This window comes from Lutra lutra, chromosome 8 (genome assembly GCF_902655055.1).
Source record: "Lutra lutra chromosome 8, mLutLut1.2, whole genome shotgun sequence".
Taxonomy (NCBI): Eukaryota; Metazoa; Chordata; class Mammalia; order Carnivora; family Mustelidae; genus Lutra; species Lutra lutra.
Window position 1 is genome coordinate 38,259,101 of NC_062285.1, and position 27,928 is coordinate 38,287,028.

Sequence of the window (27,928 nt, forward strand, 5' to 3'; positions counted from 1 at the left end):
CTTCCTCCTCTCTCTCTGTCTCTCTGCCTACTTGTGATCTCTCTCTCTGTCAAATAAATAAATAAAATCTTTAAAAAAAATCATAAAATTTCAGAGTAAAACCTTAATAATTGTAAAAATCTACAGAGACCATGGAACAAGTAAGTAAACCGAGTCATTAACAAAGTTATAAATGTGGTTTTAACAAGAAATTATAGAAACTAGAATCTTTTAAATTACATTTTTATTGAAAAATAGTTGATTTACAGATTATTTTTTAAAAAGCATTTTATTGGTAAAATAATGATCTTTCATATAAGGATCACTAAAGTTTCACTCACTCTTACCAATGTGGCACCTTTATTTTTCTAGATGAACATTTTACTTAAAAGTAGCGTCTCTAAAAGAAAAAAAGAAAAAGACAAAAGACTAGGGTCTCTAGTGCCCTCTGGTGAAACTTACTGAGACTGGGTATCCAAAAAAGTAATTCGGCTCACAATGGAAGAGTTAAATAGCAGAATTATTATCTGTTTACATGTGACAAATTGTGATTTGCTGCCTTGGGCAACCTCAGAGGATGCCTTGATCTCAGGCAGAGTTTCAACTTCCGACACCCAGTCAAGCTCATGGCAAAAAATACTTCCTTCTGGATTTTCATCATCACTGCCTTCTTAAAAAAACAAAAACTGTCATCATATTATAAATGGGAGAAATGATGTGGGAAAGTCTCTAAGTGATTCAGGTTATAATCCAGACCAAAAACACAAAAAAGGTTAATAGGACAGCAAAAATGATAGCTAAAGCTTAGCATGCACGAAGGGCTCTTTTAGCGGCCCCCAATTCCTAGCCCCATCTTCTTAATAACGGATACCACGATTCTAGCCGGCTCTGTGCATAGTTTCTGGGAGAAAAGGACCTTTTCTTCAGATTTTAGGGAGCAGACCTATTCCAGACGAAGGCAATGGCTAAACGTAAACGTCAACAGAGTCTAAGTTCATTCTCCAGACCAAAGACTTTGGACTTAAGGTTCTTCAGTTCTCCTTGCAGCTTATGTGCCCGTCTATTGCTGTCACGCACCTCACACAGAATGGCAAGATCCTGGTTTGCCTGGGCATTCAGTGTTGCCTAGAGATTGGGAAAAAAAAGAAGAAATGATTATGGCACATTCCAGGAGAAAGAAATCAGTCATAAAGACTAGGCTATGCTGGCTCCTTTTGGGCAGACTTTTAGCACATAAGATAAATTCAATCCTTAGCTTGCTAATGACTAAAAGAAAGAAAATGTAGAGTAGAATTAAAGCAGAAAAGGCATGAGACTCTGCTTTTTTATATGATACTAAAGAAGCCATAAGATAGGGACGCCTGGGTGGCTCAGTTGGTTGGGCAGCTGCCTTCGGCTCAGGTCATGGTCCCAGCGTCCTGGGATCGAGTCCCACATCGGGCTCCTTGCTTGGCGGGGAGCCTGCTTCTCCCTCTGCCTCTGCCTGCCATTCTGTCTGCCTGTGCTCGCTCGCTCTCCTCTCTCTCTCTGACAAATAAATAAAATCTTTAAAAAAAAAAAAAAAAGAAGCCATAAGATAGAGGTCAACAAACAATAATGAGTAAAAACAAAGGCCAATATAAATGTTACTGGTAAATTTGCCAAAGAATGGGAAAGAAAGCTTCTCTTCTGTAACTATGTGTTTGGCACATAGCAATCATTTAGGATATGTAGATTACTGCTTAAATCTAAGAAGGATTCGGGGCGCCTGGGTGGCTCAGTGGGTTAAAGCCTCTGCCATCAGCTCAGGTTATGATCCCAGGGTCCTGGGATCGAGCCCCACATCGGGCTCTCTGCTCAGCAGGGAGCCTGCTTCCTCCTCTCTCTCTGCCTGCCTCTCCCACTACTTGTGATCTCTGCCTGTCAAATAAATAAATAAAATCTTTAAAAATAAAAAATCTAAGAAGGATTCGGAGGCAACCTGAATTCTAAATAAAGCTGTGTTTGAGGGGAGAAACTACTTCATTCCTTACTCGCTCTCTCTCCATTGGTAAAATAGACACAGTTCTTTTCATCTGCTTCTTGATCTGGGAAGGAGGAAGCTTTCTGCTAAGTTTAACTCAGATGGAAGTACGATGGTGCAGACTAGCAATGATTTCAGTCTACTGTGTCCTCCCTCTGCTGTGTACTTAAGCTGCTTTTAATGAGACTTAAAGGATGTCGATCCGCTACCACCAGGGAAACAGCCCATCTTTCTTCCGAGGAGCCCTTACGACCATGTTTCCTTACCTGCACCCCTTTTCCCCCTCTCGGTAATTCAGGATCAGTGATTACCTTATAGAGGGTTTGCTCCAAGTGTTTCAGCTTTTGCCGGAGAATCTTAATATCCGTCTTAAAGCCTTCTACTTCCAGGATGCGCCGATTCTCCAAGGCCTCATAGCGTCTTGTCATCACCTGTAAACGCTTCCCCATCTTGTTAGTGCGATCCTAAATATAGAGACATGGCAAGGCATTTGTGAAGAGAGGGACACATTCCCGGAGCATCTGCGCTTCCTACCCCATCAGAAGTGGCAGAGAATTTGTACCTTGAAGATCTCTCTCCTCACTCCCTCTTCCTCACGAATTCGGGCAAGTTCTTCTTCTAGGGAAATGCACTGCTCTTGATACATGTTGGACAATTTTTTCTCTTGAACCAACTTATCCTTTAGGGACTGCAGGTCAGAGGGAAAATAAAATTACAATTTTGGTAATTCAAATAGTACTTAGGCAACAAAAGAAAGGAAAGAAATGATTCCCATTAAGTCTAAAACGAGCTAAGGAACAGGATGGCAAGGAACGTTGGAGAACATCTGAAAGTCTCCTATTTCTAGATTATTCTCTTAACCTTTTCCTGAAGTGTCCACAGTAGAAATTCTTTAAAATAAAACAAGTATTTTGAGCTCTGAGAAGGGTCAGATAATGGAGCTTAGAACTATACCAAGTAGGACATGACATCATTTGTTTTGGCACAAATTTGCTCTTCTTTAAATAGAAACAACAAGAACACATAATATACATGTTCCATTGAGCAGAGGGAATGATGGATAAAAACCTTAATCAGCTCATGTTTCTTCCTTACACACAATCCTTCAAAGACATACAACACTTAGAACTAAATATTCTTACCAGGCATGTAAAGGCCCTGGAAGGCCCTCCACGACTGGCTGCTACCCACCCTCCAACCTCTCTGCTTACCACTTCTTTCTTGCTTATCCCTCCATGACCACAATGATATTCCCTCTCTCCCCTGGACATACTTCAGACTTGCTCTTCCCTCTGCCGGGAATGTTCTTCCCCTAGGTCTGTATGGCAAGCTCAGTACCATTTTATAGGTCTCAGCAACAATATCAGACCTCACAGAGGTCCTTGTGCTTCCCTATAAAAGCAGACTTTCAGCAACTATATAAAATCTTCATATAATCTTTTCAATTCCTTAACACCATTTTTTAAAATAAGCTATCATTTTCTGTTTTGTTTCTGTACCCTCTCACCCATGAAAGTTTTTACTTATTCATTTGTTTCTGTACCCTCTCACCCATGAAAGTTTTTATTTATTTACTTATTATTTAAATAGTCTCTATACCCCATGTGGGGCTTGAACTCAAAAGACCAAGAGGTGCATGCTCTCACCACTGAGCCAGCCAGTCCCATCTTCCCTCCCCAACCCCCACCCATTAAAATGTAAATGTGGCAAAGGCAGACCTGGTCTAATTTATCTACTGCTGCAGAGCCTAGCCCACAGTAGGAGTGCAATAAATATCTGTTAAATGAATCAATCAATAGTTCACTTTTCTAAATCCCTAAACACTATAATGATAAGCTACTCTTTGAAACCTAGTTTTTGAGGCTGCTGCTGTTGTTGAAGCTTTCTGGACTGAATGGCTCTTATATTTCAATTCTCAGGTTCTTTGGAATTCTCTGAGTTCTTTCAATTTTTCCAGAAAAATTAACAATTTCTGTAGGACATAAGAAAACTACCTTAATATATTCATTTTGGTTATGATGAGTCTCATGAATGACTGGCCAAACTTTTCCAATTTTTTCTTCTTTCTTCTTACACTGCACGCTGTATTGCTTAATCTTCGACATCAAATGATCCTTTTCAAGCATCCACGACTTCTCTTTATTTTGGCTTTCAAATCTGAGTTGCAAAAAGTCTTTCGTGCTCTCATAGAGAAGATCTTGGGTGTGATGGAGACTATGAAAGAAAATACAAATGTGGACACCATGTTTAGGGGTACATATGGTACATAGTTACTCAAACGAAGGGAAGATATGGGTTCTTTAAAAATTGTGCAATACATAAATTCTATAAAATATCACTAGCAGTATTTAAAAGACACAATCTAATTACTGGCAAACTTACATGTTTTACTGGACAAAGTGTAATGTACCTATCGATGCACACTAGTTCACAGACTGGTCTTTTTTTTTTTTTTTTTTTAAAGATCTATTTACTGGGCACCTGGGTGGCTCAGTTGGTTAAGCCTCGGCCTTTGGCTCAGGTTATGATCTCAGGGGCCTGGGACTGAGTCCAGTATTGGGCTCTCTGCTTGGCAGGGAGCCTGCTTCCCTTCCTCTCTCTGTGTCTGCCTCTCTGCCTACTTGTGATCTCTGTCTGTCAAATAAATAAATAAAATCTTAAAAAATAATAATAAAATTTATTTATTTATTTGAGAGAGAGAGCATGTGCACATGCATTGGGTGGGAGGAGGGGCAGAGGGGGAAAGAAAATCTCCAGCAGACTCTCTGCTGAGCGTGGAGAACAATACAGGGCTTCATCTCACCACCCTGAGACCATGACCTGAGCTAAAATCAAGTTAAGTTGCTTAACTGACTGTGTTACCCATGTGTCCAACGTAGACTGGTCTTTATATTTTCCCAATGCTAATTCTAGTTTATATCATTAAAAGATTTACAGAAATATCTACACAGAGCCTGCACAAGTATGGAATATATTCCCTGACTGAGGGTGAACACAAGTTCTAAAATGTCAAAAATAGTTTTGGTTTTGTTATGCTGTACTCCACACGTAAACTGCCTGGTATCAAAACTTGTCCTTTCCTCAACATCAGTTTCCTCCATGGAGAGATCGTGACAACTTTAGCTCATTTAGTTTCTCCATTCTCTGAAATTCTGTATCAGTTTAAATTTCTACCCCGGTGGTGTAATTTGACACTTGCTCACAGACTGTGTCGTGTTTTATTTATTTTAATTTATTTTACTTCATTTTATATTTAACAATTTATTTTTTTGAGAGAGTGAGTGAGAGAGAGAGAAAGCACAGACAGGAGGGGAGAGGGAGAAGCAGACCCCCACTGAGCAGGGAGCCTGACTTGGGGCCCAATCCCAGGACCCCAGGACCACAATCTGAGCCAAAGGCAGATGCCTAACTGATTAAGCCACCCAGGTGCCCTTGTCATGTTTTAATTGTCAACAGGCATAATTTCTTCTCTTTTTTTTTTTTTTTTTAAAGATTTTGTTTTTAAGTAATCTCTACACCCAACGTGGGTCTCAAACTTATAAACCCAAGATCAAGAGTCGCGTGCTTTCCCAACTGAGCCAGCCAGGCACCCCAACATGCATATTTTTTCTAACCTGAGTGAAAGCATATCCCCTATTTATCATTTACTTTTGCCTTGCTATCACCATATTGTTAAGAACAGTACCAAATACTAAACATACAGAGAGTACTAAACAAATTCCTGCTGACTATTGAGATTTAGGAATAGGCAAATGATGTTTCTATCTTCAAAAAAGGATATCCCTAAGAAGTTAGCAACTCATCAGTTTAACATCAATACTTTCTAGAAAAATACTGTATCAAATGATCAAACTACTTGCAAAGAATATTAAATACCATGAGGCAATCACTGTAATTTTCCACTGGCCAAATAATGTCAGAGAAACTTAGTTCTTTTCATGAGTAATAGGATACACAGATAAGGGGAACATGAGAGCATAATGTAGGCACAAAGCAGGGTAACTATCACCAGACGAATGTATACATATACTCAGGTATATACGTATATGTATAAAGAGAGACTGATTCAGTTACCACAAGATCTCTCGTGCTTTCAATGAGTTATTTTATTCTATCCTACATTATGTTCTCGATTACAAACTGAGCAAGAAACAGTCTTGTTAATGTATAAATGGTATGAAAATGAGACCCAAAGGACAGTCATTAAAGGCCTTGGATTTCATGCCATTCAATATCCTTAGGATGATCTATCTAATGTAAGGGACTGATTATATGCTCAGATGGGCAGATAATGCTAAACTAGGATGGTTATTAATCTGCTAGAAGACAGATATAAAATTACAAATTACTGTGACAATTTAAAAACACTGCTTCCTTAAAAACAATTAAAATCCAATGAAAAATGAACATGCTATGTGTAAGCACGAAATACCAAACATGAAAATGAAGATGGAGATGTTCTGGCCACATGAAAACATATTATACTGTGTTAAAAGACACAGAGTCTGTCTGTAAGGTGCCTGGGTGTCTCAGTGGGTTAAGCCTCTGCCTTCAGCTCAGGTCATGATCTCAGGGTTCTGGGATCAAGCCCCAAATCTGGCTCTCTGCTCAGCGGGGAGCCTGCTTCCCGCCCCGCTCCACCCCCCGCCTGCCTCTCTGCCTACTTGTGATCTCTGTCTGTCAAATAAATGAGTAACATCTTAAAAACAAAAACAAAAACAAAACAAAACAAAAAACAAAAAACCCGAGTCTGTAAGAGGCAGAAAGCATTTTCTAGCCTGTATTGGTCAGAGATCTTAATTTAAGAATCACATCCAATTTTAATGATCACACTTTTTTTTTTTTTTTTAATAGACTCCACGCTGGGCATGGAGGCCAAGGCAGGGTTTGAACTCATAACCTTGAGATCAAAACCTGAGCTCAGATCAAGAGTCAGATGCTTAACTGAGGCCACAGCACGCCCCTGGGGAACAGACATAACTCCAATAGGTGGTGATTAGTGCCACGGGAGGCAGGCGAGTCATCAGAGGAATGCGGAGGAAGAAAAATTAAATTCTGCCGGGGGAAGTGTTCAGAGAAGAGATGACCATGCACAGCCAAATGCCTGCCACACAGCAAGGATCTCATAAGCAACAGACATGAGTGGTCAGATTGAAGGACAGGTTAAAACACAGCAGTAGAGGAAGAGCTAAGATTGAAAAGGTTAATTTGGTGCCAGATGATGAAGATTCTAGTAATTCATGCTGAGGCAGCAGGACTTTATCATGAGATAGATGGGAAGCTATCATATGTTTCTGAGCAGTTGGTAACTCCTAATGGAGCAGTTGGTAACTTCTAACTCAGAACAGTGAGGAAGAGTGTAGAAGGCGATGGGATCAGTGTAGGAAGAACAGTTAGATTACTGCAGGAATGTAAACGACAATAGAGCTGGGGGACCCCTGACTGGCTCAGGAGGGGAGAATACCCGATTCTTGGGTCTCAGAGTCACAAATTTGAGTGCTATGTTGGGGGTAGAGATACTTAGAAAAATATAAAATCTTAAAAAAAAAAAAAAGAATAGGTTGAACCAATGTGAGAAGAATAGAGGGAGAGAACGGCCTGGAGAGGTTTCCCAGGTTCATCATACTCATTAGGGCTCAGAATTCAGGAATAAGAGAGTGGGGAGTTCAAGATAACTCTAAGGTCAGGAAGCTTGGGAAACAGGATGGATATCTTTAAACTGAATGGGAAAAAGAATGCAGTAGTAGGTTTGAGATGGGACAACGAGATGTTTCTTGGGGAAGAAAAACAGTCTGCTTCAGTCGCGGTAAGTTGGAGGTGTTCGAACATTATGGAAGAGATCTGTACAGCACAGTCTGGGCACTGGAACCGTTAAAAAATCTGAGGAGGGTCAGACAGGTAGAAGAATCAAGCGAGGTGCTACAGAAAGCAAAGAGAATTAATCTCAAAGAAAAGGAGCTCAGAGGTACTGAATATACAGAATGATACTAGTTACAACGGGCACTGTAAAGAGATTATGAAGTGAGTGATGACCTTAGAAAGGGCATGCTTGGTAAAACAGCGGGGATGAAATCCGACTGCAGAAAGGTGAGGAAAGGCAGGCAGGCAGGTGCGGAATTCAAGCAGTAAGGACAGAGAGTTTGTGGTTTTTGTACAGGTACGTAGTCATTTTCCCCACATTCGTGAAGGGCCAAACAAAAGAAAAGGTCCCTACCGTACTGGGCTGCACTGGATAACCTGTCAGTGGATAAGAGAACATTTCTTCACCACTAAGGTCAGGCTAAAAGTCAGGTGGGTTAAACGGAGCATGGGGGGTACTTGGCAGCTATCCAAGAAAAGAATCAACAGAACTCCTGCAGAAGCCCGGACATCCACCTACACAGAGGCAGGGGTGTCTGACAAAGACGAACTTTCCAGATCCCTTTCAGTTGCACAGTGCTATGCTGCTAAAGGACAGGACTGTTAACTTCCAAGCCACTCAGAAATATTTACAGATCTGTCAGGTGCAACTTTCTTGAACACTCACTTTTTGGTAAGCTCTTTGATTTTGTCCTGATTTCTCTGGTGATGAACTTGTATTTCCTCAATGCGAATCCGTCTGTCCTCCATGAGCCCTTCAACTTGCTCTCTAGAAAGCTTGGTCTGCTCTTCCAGCTGAGCCTGCAGTGATTCCACCTGGACAGGCCAAAAGGGGTGAGGTATCCACTCCTGTCTCACTTCCACTTATTTCTTACCTTAAAAAGTGAGTCTTTCTCCAGAAAACTTTAGAAAACAAAACAAAAAAATCCACAAACAAAAGCACGGGAGCAAAACAAATAGAAGAAAAGTCTTAAGTGTACTCCTTTTCATTTAATGTCTTACACATGGGGTTAGGCTACACAAGAGCAAGCTCTGTTCACACCACACAGGATCTGCATCACACACAAAAAGCTGGAAAATCCAGTTTCCTCTACCCTAACATTTTCAGCTTTTCACTATCTCCCTTTTGGGATTCTTAGGACTATCTCCCTTCTAAGACTCCCTAGTTGCATAGAAATAGAATGACTCCTTTCTTCATCTTTTAATTTAAAAAGTGAAGAAAAATCAGTATCATGTTATTTCCTTCTCTGATTCTGGTGGTCATGACTCCCAGGGGAGATACTGGCCAAAGGCAGAAACTGTCATTTAAAGCAACAGACCCTAGTAAGGACAGGAACTTGAGTGCACCTAGAAAAAAAACCATGGTTGCAAGTGTTCCACAATTACCAGGTGGTAGAAGGACGATTGGTGACTTTAGAACACATGCACTAAATAAATGGATATACCCATACTGGTCAATCTATCAGCAGAGACAATTGTAACTCTCTGCGTATCCCTTAGGCCACAAAGGGAATTCTTACTATATGATGGTTTTGTTGGGTAGGGCTAGGGATAGCACTTCTAGAATGGCTGAATAGAGAATAATGGTTTTAAAACATAAACTCTCAGAAATTAGGAACAACCCAAATTTTCTTAATCACTTGATGCCTAGATATATGTGTGCAAGGCTGTGAAAAAAATGAAATCTTGCCATTTGTAATAACGTGGATGGAACTAGAGGGTATTATGCTAAGCGAAATAAGTCAGTCAGAGAAAGACAATTATCATATGATCTCAGTGATGTGAGGAATTTGAGAGGCAGGCAGAGGATCATAGGGGAAGAAAGGAAAAAATGAAACAAGACGAAACTAGAGAGGGAGACAAACCATAAGAGACTCTTAATCTTAGGAAACTGAGGATTGCTGGAGGGAAGAGGTAGGGGTTGGGGTAACAGGGTGATGGACATTGGGGAGGGTGTGTGTTGTAATGAGCACTGAGTATTATATAAGACCGATGAATCACAGACCTGAAACAAATAATATATGTTAATAATAAAAAAAACATACACACACACACACACAAGGAAAAAATAATATGTGTGCAAGGAGATGCTTATATGATAACAAAGATATGTTACACAAAGCTAAACTTGTGGACAGAAACTGTTCTGGTCTGCTTTACCTGTAGGATAAGTGTTTGTATGTCTCTCTGATATTGCTCAGAACTTTCTTCCTTCTCTCTCATTGCTGGTTTTTTTTTGTTTGCTTTAGAATCTAAAATAGAAAACAAAAATTAATCAAGACCTTTACTTAGTTTTTCTTTTGCCTATTCGAGCATCAGCAGACTTCTGCAGAGGAGTCTGATTTCATTTACCTAGAAGAGAAGGAAAGGAAGAAAAAGGAAAGCATACAATGACTATAGCAATACTTTTTCAAATAAGAATCTCTCTAAAGAAACTCTGCTAGGATGTCTCCTGAATAATAATATTCATCTTTCTAAAGAATATACTAAATTTTCCTTTGAAGTTGTATCTGTTTTCTTCATAAAATCGTATTTAATCAGAAAAGATAAGGAATAAGGAAAAGTAAGTCTAAATATTTGGTTATGATGGATCACCCAATTTTCAAAAGACAAGATTATTTTAAAAATAAGAAACACTAAAATTACACTGAACAAAACCCTAGGATGATTCGAGAAGCTCACACTAAGAGAACAGATCTTAAAAGTTCTCATCACAAGAAAAACAAATCTGTAACCACTGTGGTGATGAATGTTATCTAGAATTATTGTGGTGATCATTTCATAATATATGCAAATATTGAATCCTTACATTATATACTTAAATGTAATGTTATATGTCAATTACATCTCAATTTTCTAAAAAAAAAGGCAAAGAAAGAAATAAAATTGGGATTTCCATTAAAAAAGGGGGGCGGGGGAGACTGAGGCTTAGAAGCTAATTAACATTCTGTGATCCCAGAAGTTATCCAAATCTGTTTTATTACCTATAAGCATGTTTATTATGTATTCTTTATTCTCCTTTATTAAAACATCACGGGAAGGTTAAAGGAAAAAAAGCTCAGTGAGATCTTAAACCATAAGGGACATCAATATGAACATTCATTATTACCACATAGTAGAAACAAAATCTAATTATTTGACTGTGTTCTTGAATTCTGCATCAACGAGAATTTATAGCAATACGGCTGGTACCTGCTCTGAAAGCTGAGGAAGATTCATTCTGTTCACATATACCTATAGCCTGGATAGTCTTGGAGTGAATGCTGACCTGAAGAAGCAAAAAACCCAAAAAGTATAGAGTTAGCTTTCCTATAAATGTTGTATTTCACTTTTTAGCTTTACTTCTATAGATCAAAACATTACTCACAAATACAATTGGTCGAAATTACCATAATCAAATAAGGATGTCATGTGTGAGGGACACTAAAGTGGACAAAACTCAGTGCTAGTGAAATAAGCTAAAAAATTAAATTTCAGAGTTATTTAATACTATCTGCTAAAAGAAAGGGGTGGGGCATCTTTGGCAAGGACCTTTAGGAAAATAACAGGAATACAAAAGCATGCATATGTAGATATGCACAAAGATGCTCACTGAGGCAGTTTATAGAAAAGTAAAAATAAAAAAAAACTATATATACACACAAATATTTCTATATGAATGGGAAAAGAGCTTTATCTCTGGGGATAAAAGAGACTGCCACTTTTATATGACAGATTTCTGAAATCTGTCTGTTTTTCATAAAGACCATGTAGTACTTTATTATCAGCATAAACTACGATAAAAAAGAAATCTGAGTATTGGGCGCCTGGGTGGCTCAGTGGGTTAAGCCGCTGCCTTCAGCTCAGGTCATGATCTCAGGGTCCTGGGATCGAGTCCCGCGTCGGGCTCTCTGCTCGGCAGGGAGCCTGCTTCCCTCTCTCTCTCTCTCTCTCTGCCTGCCTCTCTGTCTACTTGTGATCTCTGTCAAATAAAAAAAAAAAAAAAAAAAAAAAAAAAAGAAATCTGAGTATTGCGAATTTGCTCCCACACTAAGTCAGCTCCTGCTTTCCTCTCTAACCTCACCTAAAACATCTACTCCTCTGTGCTTTAAGGTTTCCAAACAGTAGAAATGATGCCACTTCCCAAGGTTTTTTGGGGGGAAAAAAGTAAATGAAAGCACAAGGCTCTTTGTAATTATAGAAAATGCTTTGAAGACTTAGGGACTAAGATAACTAATTCTCCTTCTATCTTCTTTAGCAAGTACCAAAATTGCTCTTATTATAGACCCCAACCTATTTTTTTTATAAAAAGTAATGCTTACCATGCCGTACCAAAGATTACTTACTTTGTTTGGAGGCTCCTTATAAAAATAGGTCACTTCTCCAGTGTCTGTGCCCACAAGAGCCAAGAGATTCTGAATCTTTTTCTTGTCTTCTATCTCCCTGCAATTCTCAAAAGTAACCACATATTGTGTTCAGAGTTAATAAATTTTTCTGTTTAAAGGATCTCCTTTCTGATTTATTTTTAAGACAATGGCAACATCAAATTAAAATTGAATAAGATTTATTGAGACCCTGGCTCTAATTTTTAAAACATCAGATATTTATATCCAGAAATTGAGAGAGGGGACCACAAAATAATTTCTTAGTTGGTTCTAGAAGAGAGTTATAGTAGATGCTGGGGTACCCTGCTCAGATTCCCCTCTTCAGCACTAATGGGTTCATTCCTCCAACTGCCAGCAATGTTGCAAATTGTGGCTCACAGCTGAATCTCTCTCCAGAATTGTCCTCAGTCAAGAGGGACTGCCTTAACCAACTGTATACCCAGTGGACAGACTGGACCCAGAGCCTGGCTAATGAGAGGGCAGAAAAGTCCAATTCCCTTGCCTCAATTCAGAATACCTCTGAAGGGCCATCCCAGCTTCATTGCACCCTGTGGCACTGGCTGAGGTCTTCTGTAATTAATTAAATAGTTCTACTGCTGCCCAATCAGACTTTATTCCTTCATAGGTGGTTATCCCTGAAGGGACTCTCCAAATAATCTCCTGCAAGCAAATATCCATTACAAAGTCTGTTTTCTGGGGAACCCAACCTAAGACAATTGATATCAGAAATGGACCAAGGAAGCAAACTCTAAAATGAGATTTCAGAGTCTGTGATATGGAGAGGGTTTATAGAACATAGTGTTCTTGTGGTGCCTGGGTGGCTCAGTCGGCTGAGCATCTGACTCTTGATTTGGGCTCAGGTCATGATTTCAGGGTCATGGGATCCAGCCCTGTGTTGGGCTCTGTGCTCAGCACAAAGTCTGCTGGAGGTTCTCTCTCTCTCCCCCTCTCCTTTGGCCTCACCTCCCGTTGTGCTCCTTTCCTCTCTCTAAATAAATAAAATCTTTAATAACAAACAAACACAGTGTTCTTAAGGGCAAAACAGACGGGTGGTTAACAGGGTACAGCTTAAAAAATTAAAATAAATCAAAGATGGGCTCCTGGGTAGCTCAGTTGGTTAAGCGTCCAACTTTTGATCTCAGCTCAGGTCTTGATCTCAGGGTTGTGAGTTCAAGCTCCACACTGGGCCTCACATCAGATGTGGAGCCTACTTAAAAGAAATAAATGAATAAATAAAATAAAATAAAATAAATCAAAGATGAAGGGAGGCTAAGGGCAGCACCCTACGCAAAAGCACAATTTCTGATCCATTTTCCACACCTCAGCCAGCGTAAATATTATTACTTGACAAAGAAGCTGGGTCCCCAGGAGGTAAGACTTGGTGACACCACAGCAAGTACACGGTAATGAGTCCCCTAGTCTTTCCCCAAAAGACCCATGGCCATTTATTTAAGTAATTATACACTGGAGAAAAGGAAATACACAGGTAATTCAAGGACTGATAGATCCAGGGTCTGAACTGACATTGATACCTGCCATTATCATGGCACTGGAGTATATAGGAACCATGTAATCAATAGAATTTTGTACCAGGCCCAGCTCACAGTGGGTCCACTGGGTCCAGACCCAATCAATTGTTAGTTTCCCCATCTCTAAATGTATAACTGGAATAGACATATTTCGTAGTTGGCAAAGCCTCCAAACTGGTTTCTTGGCATCTGAGTTAAGGTAAGAGGAAGACTCCGAAACTGCCCCTCTCCACCCCTGCCAAGATGGAAGATAAAGACTTAAACGATGTAGGGGTCAAAGTCACCATCAAATCCCCATTTAATTCACAGTATGACCTATGCAAAACCGGAAGGATAACAGTGGACTACTACCAAGGAGGTCAAGGAGGTCCCAATTTCCGTCATTGTCCTAGAAGTAGTGTTTTTGCTAGAGTAGATTAACTTGGTTTTAGGTACATGGTATATGGATACTGATTAAGCAAATGCATCCCTTTCCATTCCTAACAGGACCAGAAATAGTTCTCATTTGTGTGGGGTGAACACAGTACACTTTTACAGTCTTTCCATAAAACCATGTTAACTCTTCTGCATCATATCAAGTAAGTCTAAAGAGACCTGGATCTGGCCATACCACAGATTTCATTAGTTCATTACTAATGATATCAGATTAAATTAGATTGGATAGACAAGAAATGGCAGATGCATTAAAACCCTTGGGTAAGATACATGCGCTTGAGAGGGTTGGAGTAAACCTTTCAAAGCACATCAGTGAAGTTTTAGGGGTCTGATCTAGGCATGACCAGACATTTCCTCCAAAGTAAAGGACAAATTACTGTGCCTTACCCTTACCAAGTAGAAAAAAGGACTCTTCAAATCTCTTAGAGACCACATCCCATACTCTGGGATACTGCTTTGACCCATATATCAAGTGACATGAAAGTTGAGCTTTCAGTGTGGCCCAGAGTTGAAAGGAAATTCTGCATTCGGTCAAGGCTAAACCTATTAAGGAGATTGAGTTGATAATCAAAAACCTCCTGACAAAGACAAATTCTGGACCCGATGTCTTCACTAGTGAACTCAACCAAGTATCTAAAGGACACCACCAATAATTCTCAAACTTTTCTAAAAACTGAAGAAGAGACAACTACAGACCAATATCCCTCACGAACACTGATGTGAAAATCCTCAACAAAATACAAGCAAACCAAATTCAGGAGCATTAAATGGATTACACACCATGATTAAGTGGGATTTATTTCTGGAATCCAAGCATAATAGTTCAGCATATGAAAATTGATCAATGTAATATACCACATTAGCAGAATGAAAGGAAAAAAACCACAATCATCAATTGATAAAACTCATGTAACAATATTCAAAACCCTTTTATGATAAAAACACTCAACAAACTAGCTAAAGAAGGAAACAACCTCTACCCAATAAAAGCCATGTATGGAAAACCCATAGTTAACATCATACTCAATGGTGAAAGACCAAAAGTTTTCCTCTATGATCGAGAACAAGACAAGGATGCCCATTTTCACAATTTCCATTTAACACAGTATTGGAAATCCTAGCCAGGGCAAGTAGGCAAGAAAAAAGGAAGAGACATCCAAAGTAGAGAGAAGTAAAATTATCTCTGTTCACAGATGACATAATCTTATATGTAGAAAACCGAAGGGTTCCACAAAAACAACAAAAGCCAAACCAAACAAACCAAGGAAATCCCATTAGAACTGATAAAAGAGAATTCAGCAAAGTAGCAAAATACAAATTCTTCATGCAAAAATCAGGTGCATTTCTATACACTAATGGTGAACAATCTGAAAAGGAAATTAAGACAATAATTTGCTTTATATTAGCATCAAAAAGAATAAAATACTTAGGAATTTAAAAAGAAAGTGAAAGACTTGTATACTAAAAACACTGTTGAAAGAAATTAAAGAACACATACATAAATGGAGAGATGCCATGTACATGGATTGGAAGACTTGGTATTATGATGTTAATATTACCCAAAGCAATCTATAGATTCAGAGCAACTCCCATCAAATCTCAATGACACTTTTCTCAGAAATAGAAAAATCCACCCTAAAATTCATATGGAATCTCAGGGAACTCAAAATAGTTAAGACAATCTAGAAAAAGAACACCATTAGAAGACCCACACATCTTGATTTCAAAACTTACTACAAAGTTACAATAATCAAAATAGTGTGGTACTGACATAATGACAGATCTTTAGACCACTGGAATCAAATAGACAGCCCAGAAATAAGTCCCACACGTATGGCTAAGTGATTTTCAACTTTCAATGGAGAAAAGACAGTCTTTTCAACAAATGGTGCTGGAAAAACTAGATATCCAACATGCAAAAGAATGAAGGTGGACCCTTACCTAACACAATATACAAAAGTTTATCTTAAAATGGATCAAAGACCTACCTGTAAGAGCTAAAACTCTAAAACACAGTTGGGGGTGCCTGGGTGGCTCAGGTGGTTGAGCACCTGACTCCTGATTGGGGCTCAGGTCATGATCTCGGGATTTGAGATGGAGCCCTGTGTTGAGCTCTGTGCTGGGCATGGAGCCTGCTTAAGATTCTCTCTCTCCCTCGCCCTCTGCCCCTTCCCCATACCCATTCACAAGTGCTCTCTCTTAAAAAAACAAACAAGTAAACAAACAAACAAAAAACTATAGTGATACTGGATTTGGCAATGATTTTTTTAATATGAATTTGAATTTTAATATATCCTTAAAAAGCAATGAAATTTTATACATGCTACAACATGGATGAACCCTGAAAACATCAGGCTAAGTTAAATAAGCCACTCACAAAGGGACAAATACTGTATGATTCTACTTATATGAGGTCAAATACATAGACAGAAAATGTAACAGTGGTGACTAAGGGCTGAGGAGGGGTGGTGATGAGGAGTTATTGTTTAATGGGGACAGAGTTTCTATAAGGGATGATGAAAAGTTCTAGACCTGGACAGTGGTATAGCTGCCTGATAACATAAATATACTAAGCGCCACTGCACTATGCACCTGCAAATGACTAAAATGGTAAATTTTATGTTACGTATATTTTATCACAATTAAAAAAAAATTTAGTAGTGGATCCTGTGGAACACTGCTCAGATGCCACCTTCAGGACCTAGACATCCATCACCCAAGAGCTGAGTCCTTCTCCAGGAACTGCCCTAGGCTGACAGGGGCTGCCTCTCTCAAATTTACATCCCCTCCCTGGTGACAGCTGACATCCAATGAGTGATCACTATGGGGTACTAGTCAACCCCTTTGCCTCTGAATGGCTGTCCTGGCCTCAGAGCTCTCTGTGCAGTTGGCTAAAGCCTCTCCTACCACAGAATCCCAGTTCAAATTCTCCCTCTGCCCAAATTTGCTCATAGATATTATTGCTGAGTCCCCCAACTAACCATCCTTGTATCCATCCCAGAGTATGCTTCCTGGGGAACACAACCTAAGAGAAATGTATCTTGTTTAGTGTGATTTAGAAATAGAACTCCAATATTTCCCTTCTCCCACTGGGTACCTGATTCTCAGTCGGTCGTTTTCTGAGTAGAGGCGTAAAACATGTTCCCGTTCCTGGAAGAGGCAGACCTGTATATCGCTTAGAGCTTTCTGCAATTCCGCAATCTCTTCCTCCCTCTGCTGCAAATCCCATTCTAGTTTATGCTGGGGGGGGAAAAGGTAATTGAAAAGATATTGCACTTCATGGGAGTATCTCTGATTGGATCTGGTAGATCAGGTCATGCAGAAATATTACAGAGTGGGTGCACCTGGGTAGCTCAGTTGGTTGGGCATCTGCCTTTGGCTCAGGCCATGATCCCAGGGTCCTGAGATCAAGCCCCGTGTCAGGGTCCCTGCTCAACAGGAAGCCTGCTTCTCCCTGTTCCCCTGCTTGTGTTCCCGCTCTCCCTGTGTGTCTCTCTGTCAAATAATAAAATCTTAAAAAAAAAAAAAAAGAAATATTACAGAGTGAATGGTTTCACCAACATGGAATTCAAATGACAACAACAGGTTGTGTACAAACTTGAGTTTAACAGCTGCAGGGTGAGTGGGATGTTTGCCTATAACATCAAAGCTCTTGTATCTTTCTTTTATAGATTACGGAACCCTGTAACGCCATATGATTTACCTGTTCTAGTCAAACTTTTTTTTTTTTAATGCTTTCTATGTAATAAGGATTACAAAATTTTGGAAAAACACAGATAAAAAGGTATGATTCTTGCCCACAGAGTTGAGGAATTTTGTTGTGGGGGAGAGACATGTAAACAACTAAAATGAAATAGTTATTTCATGAAAGAGCATGCATAGTAAAATGGTAGACGGGAAAGTACAGTAGAGTAAAACCTCTGCAGGTTTTGGGTAGTCAGAGAACACAGGCAAAGCTGGAACTTGAAAAATGAAGACTGCTACAGACAACCAGAAGACGGGTACTCTTGGGAAAGGGAGAGAAAGACCGAACCATCAGAGACCTAAGTGTCTGGGTAATCCCAAGTATTTCAGTATTGCTGGAGTGGACAGCGAGAGGCAGAGTGGGTAAGTATGAGGCCCCAGGCTGGATACTGGTGTGGAGGACACTTTAATAGTTCAGGGGAGACATAATGAGAGTTGGAACCAATGTTGAGGGAACAGTGATTAAGTTCGGAATGGGTGCAGTGACATTTAGGAAGCAGAATCAAGAGGACTTGCCAAGTGACAGAAGTAGGAGCTGGGGAGAATTGCAGGCAATGATACCATTTACAGGACACGGAATAAAGAAAAAGCAAAGAGATAAGGAATGGAAGGAGGGGAAACATCAGTGGTACACATCATGTGTGGGTAGGGTAGGAAAGAAGAGTAGTTCAGACACGGGCGTGTTAACAAGGAACTCTGGAGAAAAGTGAGTCCATATGAGTTATTTGGTGTCATCACCTCATATGTGGTAGTAGAAGGCATGAATACAATGAGACCATATATGGTGGAATCTGGAACTTTGATACTTAAGACTAAGGAAGGGGGGCGCCGTTGATGGAGACTGAGAAGAACCGGTCAGAGAGGTAAGACAGAAACTGGGAAAGGAAATCAAGAAAGGACAAGACTGCAGAAAGGAGAGATCAATAGTGACAAATACGGCCAAGGCCATGAAGAGAAGAGATCATTTTGACTAGCAGGTTTCAGAGACCACAGGGGGTGACTTTTAGTGGAGCAATGAGGATAGAGACCAAACTGCAGTCAAGAGGTCATTGAGTGGGTGACAAAGTCAAGCTATTCTAAAGGTATGGTTGAGAAAGAGGCACCTACATAAGAGAGAAGTTAGAGGGGAAAGTCAACTACAGAAGAGTGTTTTTTTAAGTTGGGAAAGACTTGAGTAGGTTTATATACTGAGGACCAAAAGCCAATGTCAGGCAAGAAGTTAAAAATAGAACACAAAGGGGCGCCTGGGTGGCTCAGTGGGTTAAGGCCTCTGCCTTCGGCTCAGGTCATGATCTCAGAGTCCTGGAATCAAGCCCCGCATCGGGCTCTTTGCTCAGCAGGAAGCCTGCTTCCTCCTCTCTCTCTGCTTGCCTCTCTGCCTACTTGTGGTCTCTGTCAAATAAATAAAATCTTAAAAAAAAAAATAGAACACAAAGAGAAGAGAGATGATGAAGCAAGGTTTCTGAGGAGGAGAAAGGGTTGGGGGTCAGGGGGACTGCTGGATCAGTGCAGCCTGAACAGGCAGAGACAGCTCGTCCCCGAAGCAGTAAGAGAGGAGACATGGATATAGACGTAGGTAAATTGTGTGGATGGGCAGGAAGGGAGCACATGTGTGATAGCTGGTGTTTCCTCCATAAACTTGGAAACAAGATGGCTGGAGAGAAGAGGACTAAGAAGGGGTTGCAGGCTGGTGGAGGGTGAAGATATGGCACAGGTGTGCACAGGCCAAGAAAACTGCTGTATAGTGACTAAGGATACAGATGGACAAGTTTATCATGAATTTATTCTGTAATGATATGTAACCGTGTTAGGACAATGGTTCTCAACTGGGGGCGATTTTGCCTATGCTCCAGGAGAAACTGAGCAATGGCAGGCATTTTTGATGGGTCATGACCTGGGGATGGGGGGGATGGGAGAAGAGGTGTGCTACTGGTATCTGGTGAGTGGAGGCCAAGGGTGCTACTTCAAATCCTACAATGCGCACGATAGTCTTCACAACAAACAAGTACCAAGCCCCAAATGTCAATAATGCCAAGGTTGAGAAATCCTGCTCCAAGGGAAGAGGTGGTAGGGAACTGGGTGAAATTCTAGCTAGGGCTTGTGCTATGCAATCAAGGCAGAATAAGCAAGGGGTCCCACGTAGGCAGTACAGTTCCTGAAGTGAAGCCCAGGGGAGCCTGGATTAGAAAGGAAGGATGTGAGTTCAGAAGCTGGGAGGCAATGCTTAGAAAACTGAACTGTCAAGGAGCTACAGAGCTAACAATGAAGTTAAATGAAGTCAGGTGTAAGGAGGTGAAAGATCTAGAAGTATACAAGAGACCGAGATATAAGAGTTTTAGAGGTCCAGCAGCTGGGGGAGATTATGACCTAGTGAAGGACCCAAAGGGTGGATAGATAGCTAGGCTGAGGCAGAAAGGAATAAAAAAAGAATTTCTTAAATAAGATATCTGCTTATGGTACGAGCTGGCACTGCTCTCAGAAACGAACAGACTCAGTCAGAGCCCTAAAAGGGTACAGCGTGTCATCCCTTTCACCTGCGCATCACAAGCTGCTTTGTAGAGTTCCAGTTTCTTCAGCAGGTCCTCATTTTCTTCCTCACACTCGGTCATCCTCTTTTGGTAATATTCCAGAAGCTCCTGAGAAGGGCATAGGACAGCCAGACGATCTTCCGTGGAAGGCAAGGGAGTCGACTCCATCGAATCCAAGAAAGACATTCTCTTCCACTTGGTGGGACCACTGAAACCACAGGGAACATCGTGTTTGGAGACAGTCGTCGGCCTGTGAGAAATCAAAAAGGACATAGTCATTCAACGATATGAACAGTTATGAGACACTGTAATTTCTTAAATAAAAAAGTTTATGTTCTTGAAGTGCCATAATTAAGGTGCTCATAAACCTTCAAGGTTTGATGTTCTGTGTTAGTAAGTAGTTTTATGAACCGCTTTCCAAGTATTAAAGGCTTACAGCTAGATTCAAAATACATGTCAAAAGAGTAAAAAGATGATTAAAAATGAAATATTACCCAAGTAAGACCCAGTAATAACAGAAGATTTAATACTATTAAGACACAGAGCAAAAGAACACATTCCACTGCTGGTGGGGTCTAACCTGACACTACAGAGAGTAATTTGGCAGAATCTAGTAAAACCGCCATTCCTCTTGTCCTAGAGAAACTCATGCATATGTGTACAAGGCAACACACATGAAAATGTTGATAGCAACATTATTTGTAATAACAAAACTGGTAAACCTTCCAGACATCCACTCAATAGAGTAATGGATAAATTGTGGTATATTTATATAAATGGAACATTACTCTAAATCATTAGAAACAATGGATTAGAGATATCCAAATATCAATGAATCATTCAAACAACATTAAGTGGTAAAATGTACGTAGAGGCATATGTAGAAGATATTGCCATTTAAGAATGGAACTTGCCAAATGAAACTGTTTTTAGGAACAGGTACATGTAAGTGGCAAAATTATTAAGAAAGGAAATGACAAATGTAAGATTCAGGATTAGAAGATATAGCCTTAGTTAGTAACCACACAATCACACCAGCATCAGAACGTTTAAATTACGCAGACCAAGACTAGACAAGACCAAAGGCTAATGAAAGGCTAGGCAAGAAGTTCTATTTGTTTGTTTTTAGCAAACAAGAGCGTTCAGCTGAATCAATGCCAAGTCAGAAAATAAATGGTGTGGAAGTGGAAAAACCCTGTGAAAATTAATCCACTTTGGCTAACTCCCTGCAGAAACTTTATACTGGATTCCCAAAGCTGTAGTTAACAATGGAGATGGTCAGCACCTTTAATAAGTGTGTATAGAAGAGATATTAAAATTCACTTTCAGCTAGCATGAAGGGAAAAAAAAAAAATCCTAGTATTTTCTCAATCACTAAAAGCTCGTGACAGAAATGTTCTTTTACTTAATGTTTCATGTCTTCAAAGGGAGTTGCCTTGTAAGCACTCTGGATGCTTACCAGTGGATGAACTAAGAGGTCCTGCTGAGCTTTTGCAGTGGAGAGCTGTGGCAAAGAGGATGAGGAGGAGGATGCCTGTTGCGCGGGAAGCTGAGGACAGAACCAGAATTAAAAGTCCCCTGCTTATGCATGCTGGTTGTTTCCTCTGTAATCCAGGATCCACGGGCACTATACCAGGCCCATTCAAACTGCCTGGATTCCGGTATCAACATTTACTATGTCCCAGTTTTGAATCCTAATGGCACTTAATAAGGATAGATAAATGACATGTAATATAGTTCAAATCCAGAGGTTGGAAACATGCTTCTAAAACCTTTCTAGTTTCTCAGCTAACTTATGCTTCTGGCTACAGAACTCTTGATTCTTTAACAACTCGCAAATAGGCAAATGTCTTACTTTCTGCAGACAGGGGTACGCACTGGGGTAAAGTTCATGCTGTCCTCTTCACACCTGTCAAATACACAAAAATTCAGAATGAAGGGTCAGGAACAGACCAAAAAAACAAAAACAAAAACAACAAAAACAACAGTAGAGGATACAAAGACAGGTTCCCTTTCCACCATCACATGCTGGTGAGAATGTGATGCTCTACAATGTAGGATTCTTTAAAGTAGTTCCAAATCCTGAAAATCTATGACTTTTGAATCTTCATAAGGCATTTATCATTACTATTTTTGAATAAAATCATTATGTCACCTAATGTTTGGACGGAGAAGCACACAAAAAAGAAAAGCCTCCTTAACATGGAGGTTGTCTGTAGCAATGCAAAACGAATTGACAGTCCTTTTGCTGAAATAGGAGATGCAGAAAAGTTCCTAACAAGGGACGGTAAATGGAAATTAATTTAATTACACTAAATTTAAAATAACTACAAAGCCACTGACATCTGGTGAACTTTATCTATTGTTTCATCTTAGGGAAAGAAAAAATTACTTTCAAGCTTTGTAAGGTCCACTTACAATCTCCATTCCAATTGCTAACGTGGGGCTTGGGTTCCTCTATTTGAATAATCTTATCACGGAAATTTTCATGAAGATAACCTCACAGTCAGGGAGGGAACAGAAGAGAAGGAGAGAAGGGGGAGAGAAGAGGAGAAGAAAGGGAGAGGAGGGAGGAGAGAAGGAGGGACGGAAGGGGAGAGTTTATTTTATTAGCTTTGGGGAATGCTGGCTTATCAAGCATGCTTTGTCAACCCATTCTGATCTTGGGCACGATGATGTAATATTCTGTTCTTGTGCTCTTTTAATCTGTATGTATCTGTTTATAATCTTTAGTCCTTTGGAGAAGAATTTCATGAACAAGAGTGAAGAGATCATCACTCTTGTTAATTCTAGATCATTTTCCCGCTTGGAACCCCAGAATGCCTCTGCACCTCCTCCTTAAAACCTTTCTTCATTTGCCTTCTAGGACACCAGAGGTTCCTGGTTTTCTTTCTTCTTCACTGGTCATTAATTTTCAGTCACTGCCCTCTTTTTTATCTATACTTAGGGCCTTGGTGACTGTATAAAGTGTCAGTTTTAGGGGTAACTGGGTGGCTCAGCCAGTTAAGTGTCTGCCTTCGACTCAGGTCATGATCCTGGAGTCCTGGCATTGAACCCCACATCAGGTTCCCTGCTTAGTGGGGAGCCTGCTTCTCCCCCTCTCTCTGCCCCATCCCTCCCCTAACTCATGAACTCTCTCTCAAACAAATAAAAAAAAAAAAGTGTCATTCTTAAATACCACATACACACTAATGGTTTACAAATTCCTACCTAGGGCTGACTCCGGCCTCCACTCATACCTATCTCATTGCCCTATTTCTTATCTCCACTAGGATGTCTTACAGGTCTCTCAAGCTTCCCAAGTCCAAAACCAAGTTCCTGATAAACACCTACCACCAAAACCTGCTCTTCTCTCAGAATTCTACATACCAGTAATTACTACCTCTATCTTGCCAATTGCTTATGACCAAAAACCTTGGAGAAATTTTACTCCTCTTGTCCTACCTGCTATGCTCAATCCAAGAGCAAATCCCCTTGGCTCTACCACCAAAATATCCAGAATCAGACAGTTGCTCATGCCAATGCTGCCCTGGTCCAACCCACTACAATCTCTTGCTTGAAGGACTAAAATAGCCTCTTTATCGGGTCTCTTTGCTTCCACTTTCAAATTCAGCCCCTGCAGTCTATTTTCAACACAGCAGTTAGATTATCTAAAATGTTAAGTCAAGGGAGGCCTGGGTTCAGTTACTTAAGCATCTGCCTTCGACCCAGGGTCCTGGGATGGAGTCCCACATCGGGCTCCCTGTTCAGCGGGAAGCCTGCTTCTCCCTCTCCCACTCCCCTTGCTTGTGTTCCCTCTCTCGCTGTGTCTGTCAAATAAATAAAATCTTTTTTAAAAATTAAAAAATAAAAAATAAATAAAATGTAAGTCAAAATACAAAACTCCTCTGCTCAAAAGCCTTCTAAGACTTTTAATTTTAGTCAGAAAGCCAAAGTCTTTAAAATGGCTTCCAAGGTCCTACATGATCTGGCCACCCCAGGACTTCTGTGGGCTCACCTAGAACTCTCCCCCTGCTCAATGCGCCACCAACGCTGGCCTCTGCTGTTCTTCAAACATGCCAGATAAACCTTTACCTCAGACTTCCACCTTCTACTTCATTTATGATGTTCTTTTCCCATTTACCTATATATGGCTTGCTCCCTCTCCTTGAGGGTTTTAATGCACCTTCTTGGCGAAGTCTTCTCTGACCATCTGGCATCTCCTTACCTACCTTCTCTGCTTCACTTTATCACCATCTGACCTAACTAGAAAATCAGTTTCTGCTTCTGTCATTTCATTAGCTTCCTTCTGCCCACCAACCCTTCAAGCATGCCATCTCTTTTTCTCACTCTCTCCTTTAAAATGACTACTCTCCTCCTTTAAACTCACTTTCTTCCACAAAGCTTCTTCAAACTGGGTGAATTTGTCTCTTGTAAAAACCTAGAAAATAGGGACGCCTGGGTGGCTCAGTTGGTTGGACTGCCTTCAGCTCAGGTCATGATCCCGGAGTCCCGGGATCAAGTCCCACATCGGGCTCCCAGCTCCACGGGGAGTCTGCTTCTCTCTCTGACCTTCTCCTCGCTCATGCTCTCTCTCACTGTCTCTCTTTCAAATAAATAAATAAAATTAAAAAAAAAAAAACCTAGAAAATAAAAATGGTAATTGGGTTGGTATGGTAGGATTATGGGCAACATTTTTTTTTAACAGCTTTATAGAGATATAATTAGATAATTCACATTCCATACAACTCAAAGTATACAATTCAATGATTTTAGTATATTCAGATATGTGCAACCCTCACAATTACAGAACATTTTCATCACTTCAAGAAATCCTATAACCTTTAGCCATCAGCCCTGTGTTCCACCTCCCCCCAAGCCCTAAGCAACTACTAATCTACTTTCTATTACCTTTTTTTAAAAAAGATTTTATTTATTTATTTGACAGAGAGAAAGATCACAAGGAGGCAGGGAGGCAGGCAGAGAGAGAGGGGGAAGCAGGCTCCTTGCTGCACAGAGAGCCCAATGTGGGGTTCAATGCCAGGACCCTGAGATTATGACCTGAGCTGAAGGCAGAGGCTTAATCCACTGAGCCACCCAGGTGCCCTACTTTCTATTTCTATAGAGCTCCTTAATTTGGACTTCCATAAGAATGAGATCATATAGTATGCGGTCCTTTTGTGGCCGGCTATGACGGATTTCTTTCACTTAGCATGATGTTTTCAAGGTTCATCCATGTTGTAGCAGGTGTTAGTTTTTCATTGCTATATATGGCCAAATAATATTCCCTTTTATAAATACAGATGAATGTCACTGTTCTACAACTATTTAAGAGTAACTTGGAACTTTTTCTTTTTTAAAATAATCTTTTGAGTCATTTGTTTGTTTGTTTGTTTGTAATCTCTATGCCCAATGTGGGGCTCAAACTCAAGACCCCAAGATCAAGAGTTGCATGCTCAGGCCCCTGGGTCGATCAGTGGGTTGGCCAGCCAACTTTTGGTTTTGGCTTGGGTTATGATCTCAGGGTCCTGGGATTGAGCCCTGAGTCAGGCTCCATGCTCCGTGGGGAGTCTGCTCAAGGATTCTCTCCCTCTCCCTTTCCCACTGTTTGTGCATGCTCTTCCTCTCTCAAATAAATAAATAAATAAATCTTAAAAAAAAAAAAAAAAAAGAGTTGCATGCTCTACCAACTGAGCCAGCCAGGTACCACAGAATATCTTGGAACTTTTTAAAGAGACTTCTAAGAACCTGTAACTTTTCTTCTTCCTTATAGTAACTATCCTCATTCCTTCTCTTGCCTGTGACTACTGCACGTCGACAAAAACGGTATCTACATTCACATCTCATTTAGTTTTATAAACCTCTCACAGTCTGACTTCTACAACATCTGGAAGGCAGCTATGCTCACCACTATACTATCAACGCCTACTATAACATCTGAATTGAAGTTATTTTCTTGGTCATTAGACACCCAAATGAATGAATTCAGCTGCTTTCTTGGTTTCCCATCCACCACCCAGCAAGTCACTCCTTGATTTATTTATTTATTTATTTTTAAAATATTTTATTTATGTATTTATTTGAAGGAGAGAATATGCAGGGAGATGGACAAAGGAAGAGGGTGAAGCAGGTTCCCCACTGAGCAAGGAGCCCGATGTGGGACTCGATCCCAGGACCCTGGGATCATGACCTGAACCAAAGGCAGGCGCCCAACCCACTGAGCCACCCAGGTATCCCCACTCCTCGATTTATATGCTTACTTTGACAGTACTGATCACCTTTTTAAAAATATTGTAGTTCAGAGCTTGGGCTCTGAGATCAAACAGGCTTGGGTTTCAGTCAAAGCTCTGTCCCTTATTAGATGTGTGATGAGGCAAGTTACTTCACCTCTCTACACTCGAGTTACTTATTAAAAGAGAGGGAGAATAGCATTTATCATAGGTTGGTGTAAGGATTAAATGAAATAATGAATAAAAGGGCTGAGCAGTGTCTGACATGCTAGTGCTCAATAAATGGAGATCATTACTATTTTTACTGATAATTTTCCTCCCTTGGTTCAAAAGGTTCTGTCTTCAACTTTCTTTTCTACTTCCTCTAACCACTTCTGTTGGAACATCATTTTTCCCACTGCGTTTATGACTACCTCATTATCTAAAACACTCCCTGGCACAGAGTAATAATTATCATTGAATGAACAAATGACATCTTTCAATATTCTGATTTGAATTTTCAATTTACACCCCCACAACAACTCTGTCAAGTTTTTATTATTCCTTAGTTCTAAAAATGAGGAAATTGAGGGCTTAGACTATCCTGGAATGAGGGAATATTGGAACGCATTTCCAGGACCTCCAAATTCTACACCCCGTTTACATTTCATCCCGCTGTTGACTCCCTCTTGCTATGGCTCCCCAATCCTCCAACACCCCCCTGAAACCTTTCGCTTTGCACATCCTAACTTCCCTCTTCCGGTCCCCGCACCTACTTCTCCCTCTCTAAATATTTTTTTAGTCTATGGCCCCATTCCCCAATCCCAGCATCCTAAACCCAAAACTCTGTACTCACGCCACACTAAACCTTCGAGTCAGAGACCCCAACCGAAAAACAAAACTTAAATCCGGTAGCGAAGCGGCGCCACTGAGCGTGCACGAATCTGTCCAATCGTCCACGAGTTTACACGACCCTTTGGACTGCGCACCAATAGGAAGGCTAGTCACACAGAGACACGCCCCCCCCACATTCCCCGCCCTTTCTCGCTACGGGCCTAATCGCGCAGAGATCGCCGGGAAGTGTAGTTTTACTTCTGCACACAGCTTCCCGGGGTGGAGGATGTAAACCGATTGCAGCCCAGGCCATCTCAGTACTGGCAGTGTGCTGTTTGGGGTCAGAACGCACTAGTTCTGGGCACACCCAGTTTAAGCTTGCTCAACTACTTTCTTTTCATGAAAAATTATGCAGGCACGCGGTGCATAATTATGGAATGGATCACAGGATTATTATATGTTGTAA

The 27,928-nt window shown here is 40.5% G+C and overlaps 1 protein-coding gene across 7 annotated transcripts; it reads right to left on the bottom strand.

The window, feature by feature from the left end:
• Positions 1 to 205: 205 nt before the first annotated feature.
• Positions 206 to 27,576, bottom strand: CCDC77 (coiled-coil domain containing 77). 7 transcript variants are annotated; one of them, XM_047742317.1, is made up of 13 exons: positions 27,481 to 27,496; positions 24,810 to 24,860; positions 22,296 to 22,349; positions 20,447 to 20,690; positions 17,266 to 17,408; positions 12,166 to 12,262; positions 11,033 to 11,108; positions 10,001 to 10,092; positions 8,508 to 8,656; positions 3,976 to 4,195; positions 2,544 to 2,669; positions 2,293 to 2,445; positions 206 to 1,104 (listed from the first exon to the last, which is right to left on the bottom strand). In XM_047742317.1, the coding sequence occupies exons 3-13, from the start codon at positions 22,331 to 22,333 to the stop codon at positions 958 to 960; spliced, it is 1,485 nt and encodes a 494-aa protein (XP_047598273.1). In that variant the 5' UTR covers positions 22,334 to 22,349; positions 24,810 to 24,860; positions 27,481 to 27,496; the 3' UTR covers positions 206 to 957. The 7 variants fall into 7 exon arrangements, with proteins under 7 accessions (XP_047598273.1, XP_047598276.1, XP_047598272.1 ...); XM_047742320.1 differs by lacking the exon at positions 24,810 to 24,860 and having other exon boundaries at positions 17,266 to 17,318; positions 27,485 to 27,576; XM_047742316.1 differs by lacking the exon at positions 24,810 to 24,860 and having other exon boundaries at positions 27,485 to 27,576.
• Positions 27,577 to 27,928: the final 352 nt, after the last annotated feature.

Coding starts and splice junctions, on each gene's coding strand:
- CCDC77 (XM_047742316.1), bottom strand. CDS start 22,333: ATGAACTTTACCCCAGTGCGTACCCCTGTCTGCAGAAA. Junction 11,109..12,165: donor ATAAGGAGCCTCCAAACAAA/GTAAGTAATCTT, acceptor TTGCTTCTTCAG/GTCAGCATTCACTCCAAGAC. Junction 2,670..3,975: donor ACCAAAATGAATATATTAAG/GTAGTTTTCTTA, acceptor TCTGACCTGCAG/TCCCTAAAGGATAAGTTGGT.